The 15,568-nt window shown below is 35.4% G+C and overlaps 1 protein-coding gene across 6 annotated transcripts in view; it reads right to left on the reverse strand.

The window, feature by feature from the left end:
• The window catches only part of CA10 (carbonic anhydrase 10), a 618,162-nt gene that overhangs the window by 459,146 nt on the left and 143,448 nt on the right, over positions 1 to 15,568 (reverse strand). For 2 of the 6 annotated variants that reach the window (XM_082440885.1, XM_082440886.1), the window contains exon 3: positions 7,013 to 7,103. The exons of the other annotated variants lie outside the window; for them this stretch is intronic. In XM_082440885.1, coding sequence (XP_082297011.1) covers positions 7,013 to 7,028 — 16 coding nt within the window. In that variant the 5' untranslated portion in view covers positions 7,029 to 7,103. The remainder of the gene's footprint in view (positions 1 to 7,012; positions 7,104 to 15,568) is intronic. 6 annotated transcript variants of the gene reach the window in all.

Here is a 15,568-nt window from a genome sequence, read left to right on the forward strand (position 1 = left end):
AACCTTGTCTTGTTCCTGATCTTAGAGGAAATGGTTTCAGTTTTTCACCATTGAGGACGATGTTGGCTGTGGGTTTGTCATATATGGCCTTTATTATGTTGAGGAAAGTTCCCTCTATGCCTACTTTCTGCAGGGCTTTTACCATAAATGGGTGTTGAATTTTGTCGAAAGCTTTCTCTGCATCTATTGAGATGATCATACAGTTTTTCTCCTTCAATTTGTTAATATGGTGTATCACGTTGATTGATTTGCGTATATTGAAGAAACCTTGCATTCCTGGAATAAACCCCACTTGATCATGGTGTATGATCCTTTTAATGTGCTGTTGGATTCTGTTTGCTGGTATTTTGTTGAGGATTTTTGCATCTATGTTCGTCAGTGATATTGGCCTGTAGTTTTATTTCTTTGTGACATCTTTGGTTTTGGTATCAGGGTGAAAATCAATGTAGGGAATTACAATGAGGGATTTTTATAATGTTGGCCTATTGTCACTTTTCTGGACAAAAATGACTTTAAAAAAGCAATACAGTTTATTTTGAATATTATATTAGATTTAATTTGCTAATGTTTAAGATTTTGCACAGTGATCTTACCTGGGAATAGGTTATACTGTCTTTTCTGTTTTTATCTGATTTTGGTGTCAATATTTATTAACCTCACATAATGAGTTGGGCAGCTTTCCTTATTTTTCTATACTCTGGCACAGTTTGTATTATATGTGAACTATTTATATTCATACATCCATTTATCTCTATATTTATATGAAAAACAGTTCTATAATGGTTACTGGTGCATTTTTTTCAAGCATGTTTAATTTCTATTTTTATAGAAAATTATCCAGCTCCTAAAATTTTAAGTAACTGATTGAAATAGTATCAAACTTTCTCTTATCTCTCCACTGTACCTATGGTTACATTACTTTTTCATTATTCATACTATTTATTTGTGCAGTCTCTCTTATTTTTTAATCGATCTTGCTTACTTGTGTTGTAGTACAATCTGTCTTGTTTATTTTTCAAAGAGCCAGTTCTAGTTCTGTTGATCACCTCATGATTTTTTTTCCTATTTCATTGCTGCTTCTTTCCAGAGGATTCCTTTGCAAAATTCTAAAACACTTGAGGAAAGGTAATGCAAAGGAAGTCAATAAAATCAATAAAGATGTGAATACACTCACTCCATGTAGAATAAAAATAATAGAGGAAACTAAAAATAAATTTTAAATGAGAATGTTCTGAATTCTTGACTAATGAAAAATATAAGAAGAACAATTTTTCTTTAAAAGATTAAGCCTTAAACAAAAATTACTAGGAAGTTGGAAGTGCAAAAACTGTTTAATGCATGACTGTTTTTTGGAGGTAACAGGGTAGAGAAACTTAATAATTTACATTTTGTGTTTTACATTTTACGTATGTTAAAAATTTACAGCATAACTTTGTCTAAGCCTTTCTAATTTCTCTTTTTATATTTTTTCTGTTTCTGCCATGTGTTTGAAGCAGAAGAGGGGCTCAAAAATATTAACTTACAATGTCATCTTGACTAGAAATCAAGTAGCAGACATTATTTGAAGTTTCACATCTTCCATAACTCCTTCCCACTTAAAGAAATTTTGAAAGACACTCTCAGTCCCAAGAGTCATTAGAATTTGTAATTTGTAACTTACTAAATTAAAAACAAATTTAACTTAAACACAAATGTAGTGGCCTTCGTGAGTATTTTTCTTACTCCTGCTTTTGCATAGCCTTCCCTTCTCTAAACAGAATAGTTGATGCCCCTTTCTGCCTTTGTCCACATGCTTTCACTCATTCCCCCATTTCCCACGTGAACATTAAACATTAAACTGTGGGCTCCTGGAAGACAGGAAGTGCTTCTTATATTTTTTACTGTAGCACCTAGTACAGTTCCTAGGACAGAGTACTCAATGAATGTTTCTTGGACAGATAAGAGTGCTTCCTTTTGCCACTAATATTAGTCTACCTTATCTCTAAAAGTATGAATACTAGACCATAAAGACGCTCCAAGTCTAAATCTTACTCCTCCAAGGATCAGCCACCCTCTATTACAAAGCCTTCCTCTATACTTCCAATTGGAAATAATTTTTTTCCTCTTTTTATTTGTAATGTAGTTTAATATCTCTCTTTTATGGCACATTATTTTCTATGTTATAGGACAGTGATTTATGGAAATAGACTCCTTTTTTTTTTAATTAATTAATTAATTTATTTATTTTTGGCTGTGTTGGGTCTTTGTTTCTGTGCCAGGGCTTTCTCTAGTTGCGGCGAGCGGGGGCCACTCTTCATCACGGTGCGTGGACCTCTCACTATCGCGGCCTCTCCTGTTGTGGAGCACAGGCTCCAGACGTGCAGGCTCAGTAATTGTGGCTCACGGGCCCAGTTGCTCTGCGGCATGTGGGATCTTCCCAGACCAGGGCTCGAACCCGTGTCCCCTGCATTGGCAGGCGGATTCTCAACCACTGCACCACCAGGGAAGCCCTAGACTCCTTTTTATAGGACTGTAAAACTCTCTTATACCAGGATCTAATTTGTGTTTTATACATAGCAAAGCAAATTGTAAATATTTACTGAATAAATAGTTTAAAATATACATTTTAGGACTTCCCTGGTGGTGCAATCATTAAGAATCTGCCAACCAATGCAGGGGACACAGGTTCAATCCCTGGTCCAGGAAGATCACACATCCTGTGGAGCAACCAAGCCCTTGCATCACAACTACTGAGCCTGCGCTCTGGATCCCGTGTACCACAACTACTGAAGCCCACTTTTAGAGCCCTTGCTCCACAACAAGAGAAGTCACCACAATGGGAAGCCTACGTACCGCATCGAAGAGCAGCCCCCATTTGCCACAACTAGAGAAAGCACGCACACATCAAGGAAGACCCAACACAACCAAAAATAAATAAATAAATTTATTAAAATATATATATATAAATTTTAAACATTGAATTTTCCACTTCATTTTTTAATCACTATTTTTACCAGGCCTTCATGAAGTTTCCTGAACTATGGTTTTGACATATTATTTGGAGATAAGATATCCTGTGGGTGTTAAATGTTGTTTTCCTTCTCTAATCAACTTCTCAACAGTGGCTTTGTAGCAGGGATGCAAGCAACTTCCTAGCTTTTAGAGGATCTCTAAAACAATGGCCAAATGTAATCTATAAGAACATTTCTCTTCTGAATTTATAATTTTAAGATGTTTAACATTTTGGTTTGAAATATAAGCTTTGAATCATAAACTTTCTTGTCCCTCTAAAATTAAACATCTCATGATAGATTAGTTCATCATAACAAAAAGCTAAAAATTTCTTAATCAGTTATCTAATCAATATATAAAATATGAGATACTTTATTAAAGCAAATGAGAAAAAATGTCTACTTTGCAGAAGTACATTTAGATTTTTCCCCTCTTCTTCCCCTTCCCCCTCCTCATCTTCCTTTCTCTTCCCCCTCCTCCCCCTCCTTCCTCTTCTTTTCTTCTTCTCCACCTCCTCTTCTCCTTCCCCCACCCCTCCCCCTCCTCCTACCCATTTCCTCTTCCCCTTCTCTATATATCAAGGGTCTGTAACATGGGATAGCTGGTTTCACACTTTATAATGGAAATGTAGGGAAATACACATGAAACACTACAAGAACTACATATATAGTGACATGACCCAGGAAAAGCTACAGGGGATCAGGATATAGAAAAGGGACTATGGATTTGTGGGGAAGATAGTCTTCAAGGGAACAGAGACCAGAAGTACATGCTGATGGAGAAATGACTTTATAATCACAGAAGAGCAAAGTGGAAATTCAAAAAGTAGTGAGCATTGTTTTCCCAGGTAACTAGCTCCAAGGGTATAGCTGTGAACACAGTTTGTTTCAGTATCATCCATGGCCAAGAAGGCAGAACTGCCTAGGAGGACAGAAGGATTGAAGGCAAGCTCACATCCAGGGTGAGCCAGGGGGCTGCATCAGGGAACCTGTACCTGGGGTGAGGAAGAAGCCTGGCCAGGAAGACCTTCCATCTTTCTGCTCCAATATGCCATGAGCTAAGTAACAGTAGCTTGTCATTTATTAAACACAATGCTAAGCAATTTATTATAATTTCTCTTATAATTCTTATAAATACTTACAATTCTGTGATGATTATTATTTTAATTTTACAGATGAGAAAACTGAGGACAGAGAGGAACTTGCCCTGATTCTCTCAAAATCCTAAATTCTCACAATAACCCTACAAGTTAAGCATTATTAATCTTATTTACAGATGAGACTACTGATATTTGGAGAGACTGAGGAACTTAACAGTGACCACTTAGATAATAAATAAGACCCAAAATTTAAATATAAGTCCATGAACCCAAAAAGAAAGCACAGAATCATATACATGTGTGTATGACAACTTTGGATTCCATATTGCTTCCTATGATACCAGAAGCTCCTAAATGGTAGTGGCTATGGCAGCTGAAATGCTTATTGAGTTCTACTTTGTGCAAAGCCCCAAGTTTTATAGAATTTTAGACATGAAAAAGACTTCAGGTACCTTTTATTCCAAGGTACTTACTTTACACTTATTTTTATTTATTTAATAAGAAAATACTCCAAAAGAAGTGAATTGTTCAAAATTAAACTGTGTTCGATATGTTTAATAATTATTTGTTAAAGGGACAGATGGGAGTCACACAAAGAAATCTATTCTGTCCTACCAACATGTGTAGTTTCATGATAGCAAGTTTAATGTTTTCTGATTAACAGTCTAATGATTTTTTAATATCAAATGAATTTTCTTTGTAAAACTGGAAGATTGAACAAGGGTAAGCTTGAATATAAAAGAGGAAATGGGAATATGTTAATTACCAAAATAAACTGTTTTAAAGTTAAGTAGCTGTTAGTGCTTTTTCTGCTCTGGATTGATGCTAAAAGGAATTCCTCTGCTGTAGACAGGGAATTAGGAAACCCAGAAAAATCTCAGTGTAATTTGTTTACTGGCTAGGAATGTATATAGACATCAGTGTTATGGGAGAAATTTTAAATTAAATCTTTCACTAAGCATGGTAAGAAGCTGATAAGCTGAGAAAATGAAAAACTGGGAAAAGCAAATATATAACAATTCTGTTGAAACACTTATAATCATCCGTACAAAAAACTTCCACAGAAAAGAGAGCACTCACTGAACAAAAAATTATTAAACAAAATGAAATAGTATGAGGAAATGAATCAACATGGGGGAGAGTCAAAAGTCAAAAGCTAAAATAAAAGTGAGATTTTGTGCTGCAAGAACTAGAAATAATATATAATCCTGAGAGAGATAACATATTTACAAAAAAAAAATGAAGTGAAAGAAGAGATAGAAATCATGTGGGGAAACCATGTGGGGAAAAGAAAACTAGATTTAAAAATAATTGACAATAGACTGAATATATAAGAACAAAATTAAAACTCAGTGGATACACTAAACAGCAAGTATAATTCAGTTGAAGACAGAAGTAGAGAATTAGAAAATAGATTGAAGAAGCCACATAAAATGCAGCACACAGAGAAAATTATAAAAAAAATTAAAAAGAGAGATTCAGAGACTTAGAGGATAGAAAGAGATTACCTTCCAAGAAACAATAATTTATTTGGATATATACTAATAGTTTGTTAGTTTTCTCATGCCTTTAATGATAGTATTTTACTAACATTCACTTTTATATTTGCAATGTCGGAGGTACTATACTGATTAAATTTAGATTTTGTTAATTCATGTATGCATGGTATACGTTTGAGGATAACTCTTAAATGAAATTTAGAATTCTCAAAAACTAGAGGAAGCAAAGATAAATCATGACAAACAAAAATACAATAGAAGTGTGACCATATATATCAGTAAACATAATAAAAGAAAATAGAATTAAACTGCCATGTTAAAAAAAGAATATAAGATCCCATTTTTTTATAAAACCAAAGTTATATACTTTAAATTAATGAAATAACAACTCTTAAATTCATATGAAAGAGTAAAGGACTAAGACAAGTCAAGAAGTATAAGGAATGATGACTCATTATGCCAGATATTGGGACTTATATAAATATAACCTGTAGACAACTAGACCGAGGTGACAGGAAGAAAAGCCCACAATCACATGTTTGTATATATTGCAAGTTGGAATATGATGGAAATGGCATTAAAGATCAGTATACAGTAAAGGATAGACAACTTAATACATTGTAGGGATCAACTGGTTGTGGGGAAAATTTGGATTCCTATCTCATACCATATATATAAAATACAAAAATGTGAAAAGCAAAATATAAAACTTAGAGAGAAATATAGAAGAATACTTGTACAGGATAGGGGAAATTAATGAACTAATACAAATTCCACAAGCTATAAAGATGTTTTATGAATGAATAAATGTGACATATTGACCCTTTAAAATCTCTATAAACAAAATGAAGTCTTAGACTGAGAAAAGATATTTGCTGGGCACATAACTGACATGATGTAATATTAGTAACCGGAACTCTTACAAATTCATAAAAAACACACAAATGATTTGAACTAAAATTCATAGTATACCCAATCATGTGAAAAGATGCTCATTTTCACTAGTAAACCATAGAAATGCATATTTAAACAACAATGACATATCAATTCACATCCATCAGCAAAATTTTTCCATCAATTGGGCAAAAATTTCAAAGAAGAAAGTGGGTGAATAATTGCAGTACATTCATACAATAGAATATTAAAGATCAGATAAAATTAATGAACTACACCTACATGTATAAACATGTATATATTTCAAAAACATAATATGAATTAAAAAGGCAAGTTGCAAAAGGACATGATGCAATGTTTATGAACAGATACATATAACAAGAATAAAAATGATTCATCAACTTTAGTGGAGTGCTTTCCTCTGGTTACAGAGAGAGAGAAAATGGAATTGAGAAATTTTTAGCTGTATAAAGGCATTTTCTGTTTTAAAAAATGTCGCTAAAGACAAATAAGAAAAATGCTTGTTTACTTTTTGCTGCTGACATTGTTTTCTTCGGTAGGTGGCATCATGCTGAGGTTGGGTCATGAAGCCGGTAACTTTATGTATCAATAGGTTATAACTGCAAAAGAGGGATAACCATTTTGAAGAAGGACCATTCCCACCATTTTATTACTCTATATTTCCAGTGCACAGCAGAGTGCCTTGTATTTCAATCGCCACCCATTTAATGTCACACTGATTGGAAAGAGCTAATTCTAGTTTTCTTTTTTTAATAGATTCCAACATTTGTGCATTTTAGTTGTTTAAAAATGAGGTCATTTTCTTATTGCCTTTATTCTCTTTAATAAAGAAGGTAATCTTAGTTGTAAAATTATAAATTTTTTTCATGAAATTCAGTATGGCTTTTTGTTTTAATTTTGTATTAGCTCTAAAATTAAAAAAAAAAAAAATTTCTTAATTGACTCTCATGCCAAAAGATTACCTGTTACTGCTTCAGTCATTCTGAATACTTGAAGAGAAGGGTTAGTTTATTTTGTTTAATTTAACTAATCACACTAACAGCTTTCAGCAGGTGAAATTTATTTGAGGATTTTTTTTTTTTTACAAGGAACAATCTAAACATATACCTTATATTTTTATATAACTTTAACTTTCTTTTTTAAACTGTTACCTGTCATACATGCAGAAAAGTGCACAGACCATAAGTGTATATAGCCTGATGAATTTTCACAAAGTGAACAGCTCTGTGTATTTACTACCTAAAATTCCTCAAAAGGAAATGTTCTCCTCCTGGCTGTTAAGGCTTTTGGCCTCTTAGGTCTTGGCAGTCTAAGGTCCTAACAAACTAAGGTCACTCTATAATCCCTTCTGAGATATTTTAAAAATATTTTTTGCATGTTATCTAGTTCTCAGCAAGAGAATCAATCTGATATAAGTTAATCTTCAATAGCCAGGAGAACAGTCCATTTTGAGGTGATACTTCTTATATTGTACTAATCCCAATCATAGACTAAACACACAATCTGCTTATTCTTACTTAGACATACACACATATGAGAAATAGCAGCCAAAGGCAAGGTATTAAGGAAGTAATAATGTAAAGATTATTAAATAAAATTTACATCTTCTGCTGTCCTAGTCACCTGTTTCCCTAAAGCTCATTCATATGGGACTAGGGCATTATGACACTCACTATAAACCCATGGGCACTGCAGGGACTGACAAATCACAAGCTGGGTTCAAGTGTGACAAAGCCATTTCCAGAAATCCCAGACCAAAGAGAAGCAGAGGAAGTGACCAGGTCAAAGAAAATGCAGAGGGATGTGTCAGAAGATATCCCAAAGCACTCTGGGACCCGTACTAGCTAAGGTGATGCTCAGCCACAGGTGATGCTCAGGTGTCCCTATAAAAGCAGATAGCTTCCTGTCTCTAAGCTTCAGGTTTCTTAAAATGACAATAATCATGAAAAATTACATTACAGGCTTGTAGTGATTGGAAATAATAAATATGCAGAGTACTTAGAATAGCGTCTCCTTCATAGTATTGCTTAATAACACAGGGCTATGATAATGATCATGGTGATAGTGATGATGATTGTGTTGAAGATACTGATGATCGTGAAATGAAAATCATTATCATTATTATCAGAAAGAAGTCAGAGGATAGCAGCGTACATGGTCCTGATATTTTATAGCTGAATTTCTGTTTTTGTTTTTGTTTTTTTTTAATCTAAAAGGGGAAGTCTAGTACTTACTGCTTTCAAAATACTTGTTATATCTTAAAGTAATCATGCTCCCAGTACCCCAAATAGTCTCTATTGGACATATGAAATGTTACAAACATGGTCCCGCCCCATTGGCCCTCATAACTAATAGTAACAGGGAGGGAATAAAGCTAACTCATTCATTGTCATAGAGTTCAGAGAAGGACTCAGTATTAGTTATATGGCTCAGAATTTCACAATGATTAATAAGTAAGGTCTCACAGGAGGAACAGCACATACTTCAGAATGGACACATTCCTCATTGTAGCTCTTGCTGAAAAATATCGATAATAGCAAACAATTTCCCTAAGGCTTATTCACATAGGACTAGATGGTCCTTTGCTTTGAATGCACTGCATTTTTAAAAGGGGATAATGTAAAAAAAAATCTAACTGCCACTTAAACCAAATGGATAAGGCACCAAGATGGGAACAGATAAAATCAGAACACTGACATTTCCTACTCATGAACACGTTTCCTGTCCATTTTTGATTGTAGAGAAGTGAAACATGCATAATATAACAATCTTTTCAGAATGTGTTAGGCAACTTTGTTGAGACAAATGGATTGTTTTTCAAACTGTGGGTAAAGAGGGGGATGATAATAACAGGGAAGTGGTGAGACACACACAGGTGGCTAGGGAAACAAATAAAAGGAGAAACCAAAACTTCAACAAAGTGTACTTTTTTTTTTTTACTTTTTATTTTATATTGGAGTGTAGTTGATTAACAATGTTGTGATAGTTTCAGGTGTACAGCAAAGTGATTCAGTTATACACATACATGTATCTATTATGCTCTTTTTCAACAATCATGTAGAAGGCAAGAACCATTAATATAATATAATAAATAAATATTTAAAATATTATCTACTAAGTGTATATATAAGGTGTATGTGTGTGTGTGTATATATATATATATATATATATACATATATATATATACATATATATATATACATATATATAGTAAATATCTTTTAAGGTGATACTTCTTATATTGTACTAATCCCAATCACAGATTGAACACAACCTGCTTATTCGGACTTAGACATACACACATATGTGAAATAAGAGCCAAATGTAAATATATTTACTATAAAGATATTATATAAATATATTAAAAGTGAAGGAAAATATCTTTTAAATTGAGGGGAAAATGACAGTTTTTTTCCAATTTGACCAAGGTTAAGATTCTGGCAGATATGGGCTCCCATTCATGGGTGAACTTATCTCAATGAAGACTGAGGAAATAGCCTAGGAAATCTAAAGGATCTCCCACTGAAGTAGATCAGAGTGATGCACGTGGAGTGTATAATAAATGTGCACTTAAGTAAAATTAAATCTTCTCTGAGTCTCCTCCAAACCACTGCTGTCTTTCCAGACTTGGGGAATCTTACCTTCCTCTTTCACACGACTCCCATGGTCCTCTCCTCAATGGGCACCCACTGCTGTCCCTCTTTTTCTAGTTTAATCATTCCAATGACCTCAATTTTTCATAAATAAATGCAGGTGACAGGAGAAAAACTCATTGAAGAAAGGACATGCAACTAACTGGTTTCTCCTTGGAATCTCCTCACTGGATCTCAGTTTTTCCCATCTGTAAAGGGAGGAGTTTGGACTAAATTCTCTGAAGTCTATCGTAGCTGGGAACTCTGAGAGTCTAGGATCCCATGTTTCCTCTGACTCTTCTTGTTAAATATAAAGACTGAAAATCATTCCAACCTTCTCAAACCATCATACGTTTTCAGAGCTCTGTTGCTATAGGTTCTAGAATGGAACACCAAGAAAGATGAAACTCACAAAAAAATTGGGGAGAGAAGACACTGACTTTAAAAAAAAATCTATGTAGGCAAAAGGAACCCCTAAGGTAGCAAAGGAGTGACCTTGTCATGGTGTGCAGAAAGAGCAAGGCACAGGCACCCACCCTTATTTTTCCCTGGCTCCTACTCAGAGTCAATGCTAATCTTCCTTAGAAAAGAATCTCTTCCTGGAACTGAGACAGATATTCTATGCACTTTTCCTATGACATAGCTGTGAGTCACAGAAGTTGAGTAATCTGTCTCAGGTCACGGTGTCTCTAATAAGTGGCAGAGCAGAACAAGCATAATACAAGGGCAATCTCTTGATAGAACCTCATTTTCCTTGGATCCCTATGCCAAGGACCTCTGGGATTAGACTTCCAACAAACATTGGTGGGCTGGACTGATTTTGGCCCACCTGCATTCTCCCTGGAGCTCTCTTGCTGACCATCACTTGATGTTGGCTAACCTTTCAGATTTCCCCTCTATAAATGCGAGTAATAACATCTGACTCCATGCCTCCCAGGGATGGGAATATAAATGAAGTAATAAAGGTGAGAACCAGAAGAGCTCCTCTTAACGATGGTGCTAAAAATCCCAAGGGGTATTATGGTGTTATTAACAAAATGCAGAGGCTGCAGAGTTATATTTGGCCAAAATCTTACAATCCCATTTTTTTAGGAAGTAAACATAGATGTGGAGTCAGTATTTCCTAACAGTGAAACTGACAACCAGTGTGTTCTTGCTTTTAAGCAAACCTATTATATGCAAACGCTACTAATAGAAAAAAAGTATAGCAATAGGTGATTTTATCTTTCACAGAACTATTCCTGATTGCATTAAAAAGACGCTTCTTCAATATGTTTCATGCTTTGTAGCATTTCAGTAAAATTGAAATTGAAAAAACGATGATTTACACAAAGCCTTTTAAGGGCACATCTTTGATATTTTATAAGGTACAACTGAAGTTACCATTTGAGATTTCAGCGGTGCGTCTCTCCTGGAATAAGATTCTATCAACCAATTATATCACTAGTAAATGTTGGCAGCCATTGCCTTGGGCTGGCTATAGAACCCATAAAAGCAACTAGGGTTAATACTTGGGTATTAGAAGGGAACCACTGCATTGCAAAGGGGCAGTGCTAGTCAAGACAAGACTGTGGACATAATATTAAATGAGATAGACTGTCCACTTCTCTAATGTACGTCCACAAAATTCCAGCTCTTTGGGTGCCCATGAAACTTCTGCTTTGATGACATGACCTTTAGGACCATGAAGAGGCTAAGGCTAACTTTTACACGTTGTTATCATTTTTCCCACATAGCTGCTCACTAAAACTCTTTCCAGCTGGTGGCCTGGAGAACATATTTTCTTCAGTTTTACACACACACCCCCGACCCTGTTCATTTATAGTCTTTAGAACTACCGGATAATTTCTTTTGAGGGTGCTGTAATAGCCCACACACGTCAGGGTATAAGGTTTTTCACTGGTAAACAAACATCTTCAGTAACTTAATTGAGTCCTTTTCTGTTTATTCATTGCTGAGGATTGCTCTCTCAAGTCTTTCTTTCTCTCATGTCTCCTCTATCCCAAGAAACAGAAGGGACCCAGTTAGGCTTCCTGGACCTCTGTCTTGCCAAATTTAGGTATGGCCATAATAGAAAATGGATAATTATCATTTAAGTTTAAGTATTCAAGAGATGATCCTCAAAATATCCTTTGGTCAACAAATCTAACCATATTCAAACAAGTTTTGAGTGCTCTTTCTGATTCTAGAATGAGCAACACTGATTTAGAATATCATGTTGCCTTACCTTGACAATAATCCTGTTAAGATTGAAGTAGTGGTACAATAACAGAGCACAGGACTTGGGAGTTGAAAGGCCTAAATCACCATAAACAAGTTCTCAACATGTCAAGGCCTCTTCTGTTTCTCATCTAAGAAATACCATATATTCCTACCCTATCCTATAAATAATATTCATGTCATTATTGTGGGAGAGTGAGATACAAAGTACCTGGCATGGTGTCTGGCCAACAGTGGGCACTTCAGTCACCTTGACTCTGAATCTCTGAAGGGAAGCAAAAACATTGAGAAGAATGAGCCATTGAAACCTGATCACAAATGTTTCTAAGAAACTTACAACTCCTTACCCATAGGTTTGATTTTATGTCCAAGTATGAAAAAGACATGTGGCTGAACTAAAAAGTGGATTTATTCTATAATTTACTGTATCACAATACTACATGTGTATTTATCTTACACATTTTATATGTATACTCTAAGAGAGAAAGACTTTTTGTAAAGTCAAAAATTATTATGTCAAGCAAAGGCATCTGTTCACTTTCGTAGGGAATGTACCATTTTGTTGCAGAGTATAGAGCCATGACTTACCCTTCACACCCTAAAATTGAGTTCACCAAGGATGAACAATAGGCTTTTGGTGGCAGAGGCTTTTGTCCAACTGAGCAATAAATCCTAGCTGGCACCCATGATTACAGGGATTGGCTCCTGGTAATAATTTTGATGTCATTATCCTCTCCCAGAGATGCATGCATGATTCTGGCCTTTAAAAACAGATTTAAGAGAAAGCATTTATCTTGACATTATCAGCCTTTAAAGATCATGCAGTAGGGTCTGTTGACCTTTCTGCCTTAATGATGAGTTTCAAAACTGTTGAATAACATTAATGGAATGAATTGAAAAAGAGTGTGTACTATGGGGCAGTCCCTGTGGAAGGGAAGAAGTGAGAAAGGGATATTCAGAATGACAAAGGAAACTTGCCTTAGTCCTATGGGAACTGAGAAGTCACATGGAAGCAAAGGGATACAAACGGGATTCCATTTCTGTCTCTACTCCACATATACAGTCCTCAGATATACATCAAGGCATGAGCAAAGAAAAATAAAATATTTCGCTTGTAATTAGGTGTCTGACAATGACTCCAACTCCGGAAAATGCAAAGCATAAACAAATTTGCTTAACTGTACCCAATAATATAAATTTCTATATTTTTTAAAAATACATATTTTTTTACCAGTTACCACCATATGTTGGGAATGGCACTGGATTTTGTCACTAATCATATGAAGGAGTATATGAAAATCACCTCCCTTCTCTAATACTGGATTTTACAAAATATTTTTTTTAAAAATCAAGTGTTTCTAATGTCTTAAGGATTGAATATAAAAATAATTGTAAAGTTCTTCACACAGTTCCTTGGTCATATCATGGGTTCAATAAATACTAGTGTCTTTCCTCCCAACCCCCAAATCCCCCTTTGCACTAACTTGCTCAATCCACTAATTGAATGGTAGAACAAACTGATAAAGTTGAAAAATATTAGAAACTGAGAATGTGTGACTCCCTTACAATCTTTGTGATATAACTGTTGTGAACACATTTTCAGTGCAATACAAAGTTTTAACAGAAGGGCAGGAATTTTAAATTGTAAGCACTCTGAAAAATACAGGAGCCATCATGGTCACAGCAAACATCTCAAATCTCATACATGCAAATAAAATGGATTAAGTTTATAGCACTGACATTCTGCCTTCTGAACCCAACAGGGAGGTCATGTCAATGCACAAAATGAAATGCATATCTCTATGCTTACCACTACAGCCCATGAAAGTGGCTCTAACTATAATTGCAGCTTTACTTCTTAGAAGAGAGAGAGACATGAAACAAATATGGCAGCATTTTCAGATATGGCAGAGCTGGGTGACAGTTACATGATAGTACAACATATTTTAGTATTGTGATCAGAAGGGTCTGAAACCAGACTGTCTGAGTCAAAATCCTGGCTCTCCCATTTCATCAGTGTGTGACCTTAGGAAAACAACTGGGCTTTTTCAAGTCTCAACTCCTCACCTGTAAAATATATCTAATAACAACACCCACATCATGGGGTTGCTATGAGGACTGAACGAATTAGTGTTTGAAAAGCTCTTAGAACACAAAGTAAGAGCTATGCTTTGTTAAATAAAAACAATTAGTCTAGTGTACAGCTCAAGTAGGTAGTGAACAGGATAGCCTGGATGGGTGTTGATGGAAGATGGGATTAGGGAGGTAGCCTAGAGGAAAAGCAACTTTTATTAATAATATTTCCTAGGGGAAAAGGCTTTTATTAAAGGACATTCTTGAAAGGACTAAAATCCAATCTATTAGTTATCTTTGTATTGGGAAACAATGTCTGGGACATAACTGTTACTCAAAAAAAAAGTGCATTCTTTTTATTCTTCTTTCAATCTAAAACATTCCTGGAGTAAAACAGGCCCTTTCAGAGCCATGATATTAGGGGTCATGATAAATATCATTCTTAAAGGATGGTCATGTCCCATAACACCTGAAGTGGGTGAAAAAGTCATGTGTGGATTCATGGCATATCTATGTAACCAATATGCTTATATAATGCAATTCCTCAAGTACAGAGGGACCTGGAAGATCATCAGACTGACCGTGCTAGTTATTTGCCTGTCTCTCAGCTCCAAATTCCTCCTTTCCCCTTTCTATTCTCTGTTCTGTGATGCTGGGGCTGGAACTCTATATGCTGCATTTCCTATCGCCTTTCTGGCTGTCTTCAAGTCAGGTTCTGCCAGTGAAAGACATTGGTGGGAATCTGGAAGTTGGGAGGAAGGGAGAAGGGGCCCCTTTTCAGCTTCAGTACTTGTCAACTTTACTGTACCAGCAGGAAAAAGTAATTATGACTCTAGTTTTCAGCTTTTCCCACCAATCCCAGGTTTGGCCTGCAAGGAATCACCCCCCTCACTGGAATACCACCCCATTGCAGTCTCCAGCTATGGAGCTGCACACCCCCCACCCTGCCATGCTATCTTAGTATCTAGTGGGCCACAGCTTCCTTGATATTTGAAGCATTTACTGGGCCACACACTTTTATAACTCCAAGAAACCATAAAGCTGTTTATTCTAAAGTACCAGCCACAGGAAATCACTTCTTAGGAGTATGAGCAACAGCTTGTAATGCTGTCACCTTAGAGGGTTAAGATATAGTCCTT

The sequence above is a fragment of the Balaenoptera physalus genome (genome assembly GCF_965194825.1).
Source record: "Balaenoptera physalus genome assembly, chromosome: 20".
In the NCBI taxonomy this organism is placed as follows: Eukaryota; Metazoa; Chordata; class Mammalia; order Artiodactyla; family Balaenopteridae; genus Balaenoptera; species Balaenoptera physalus.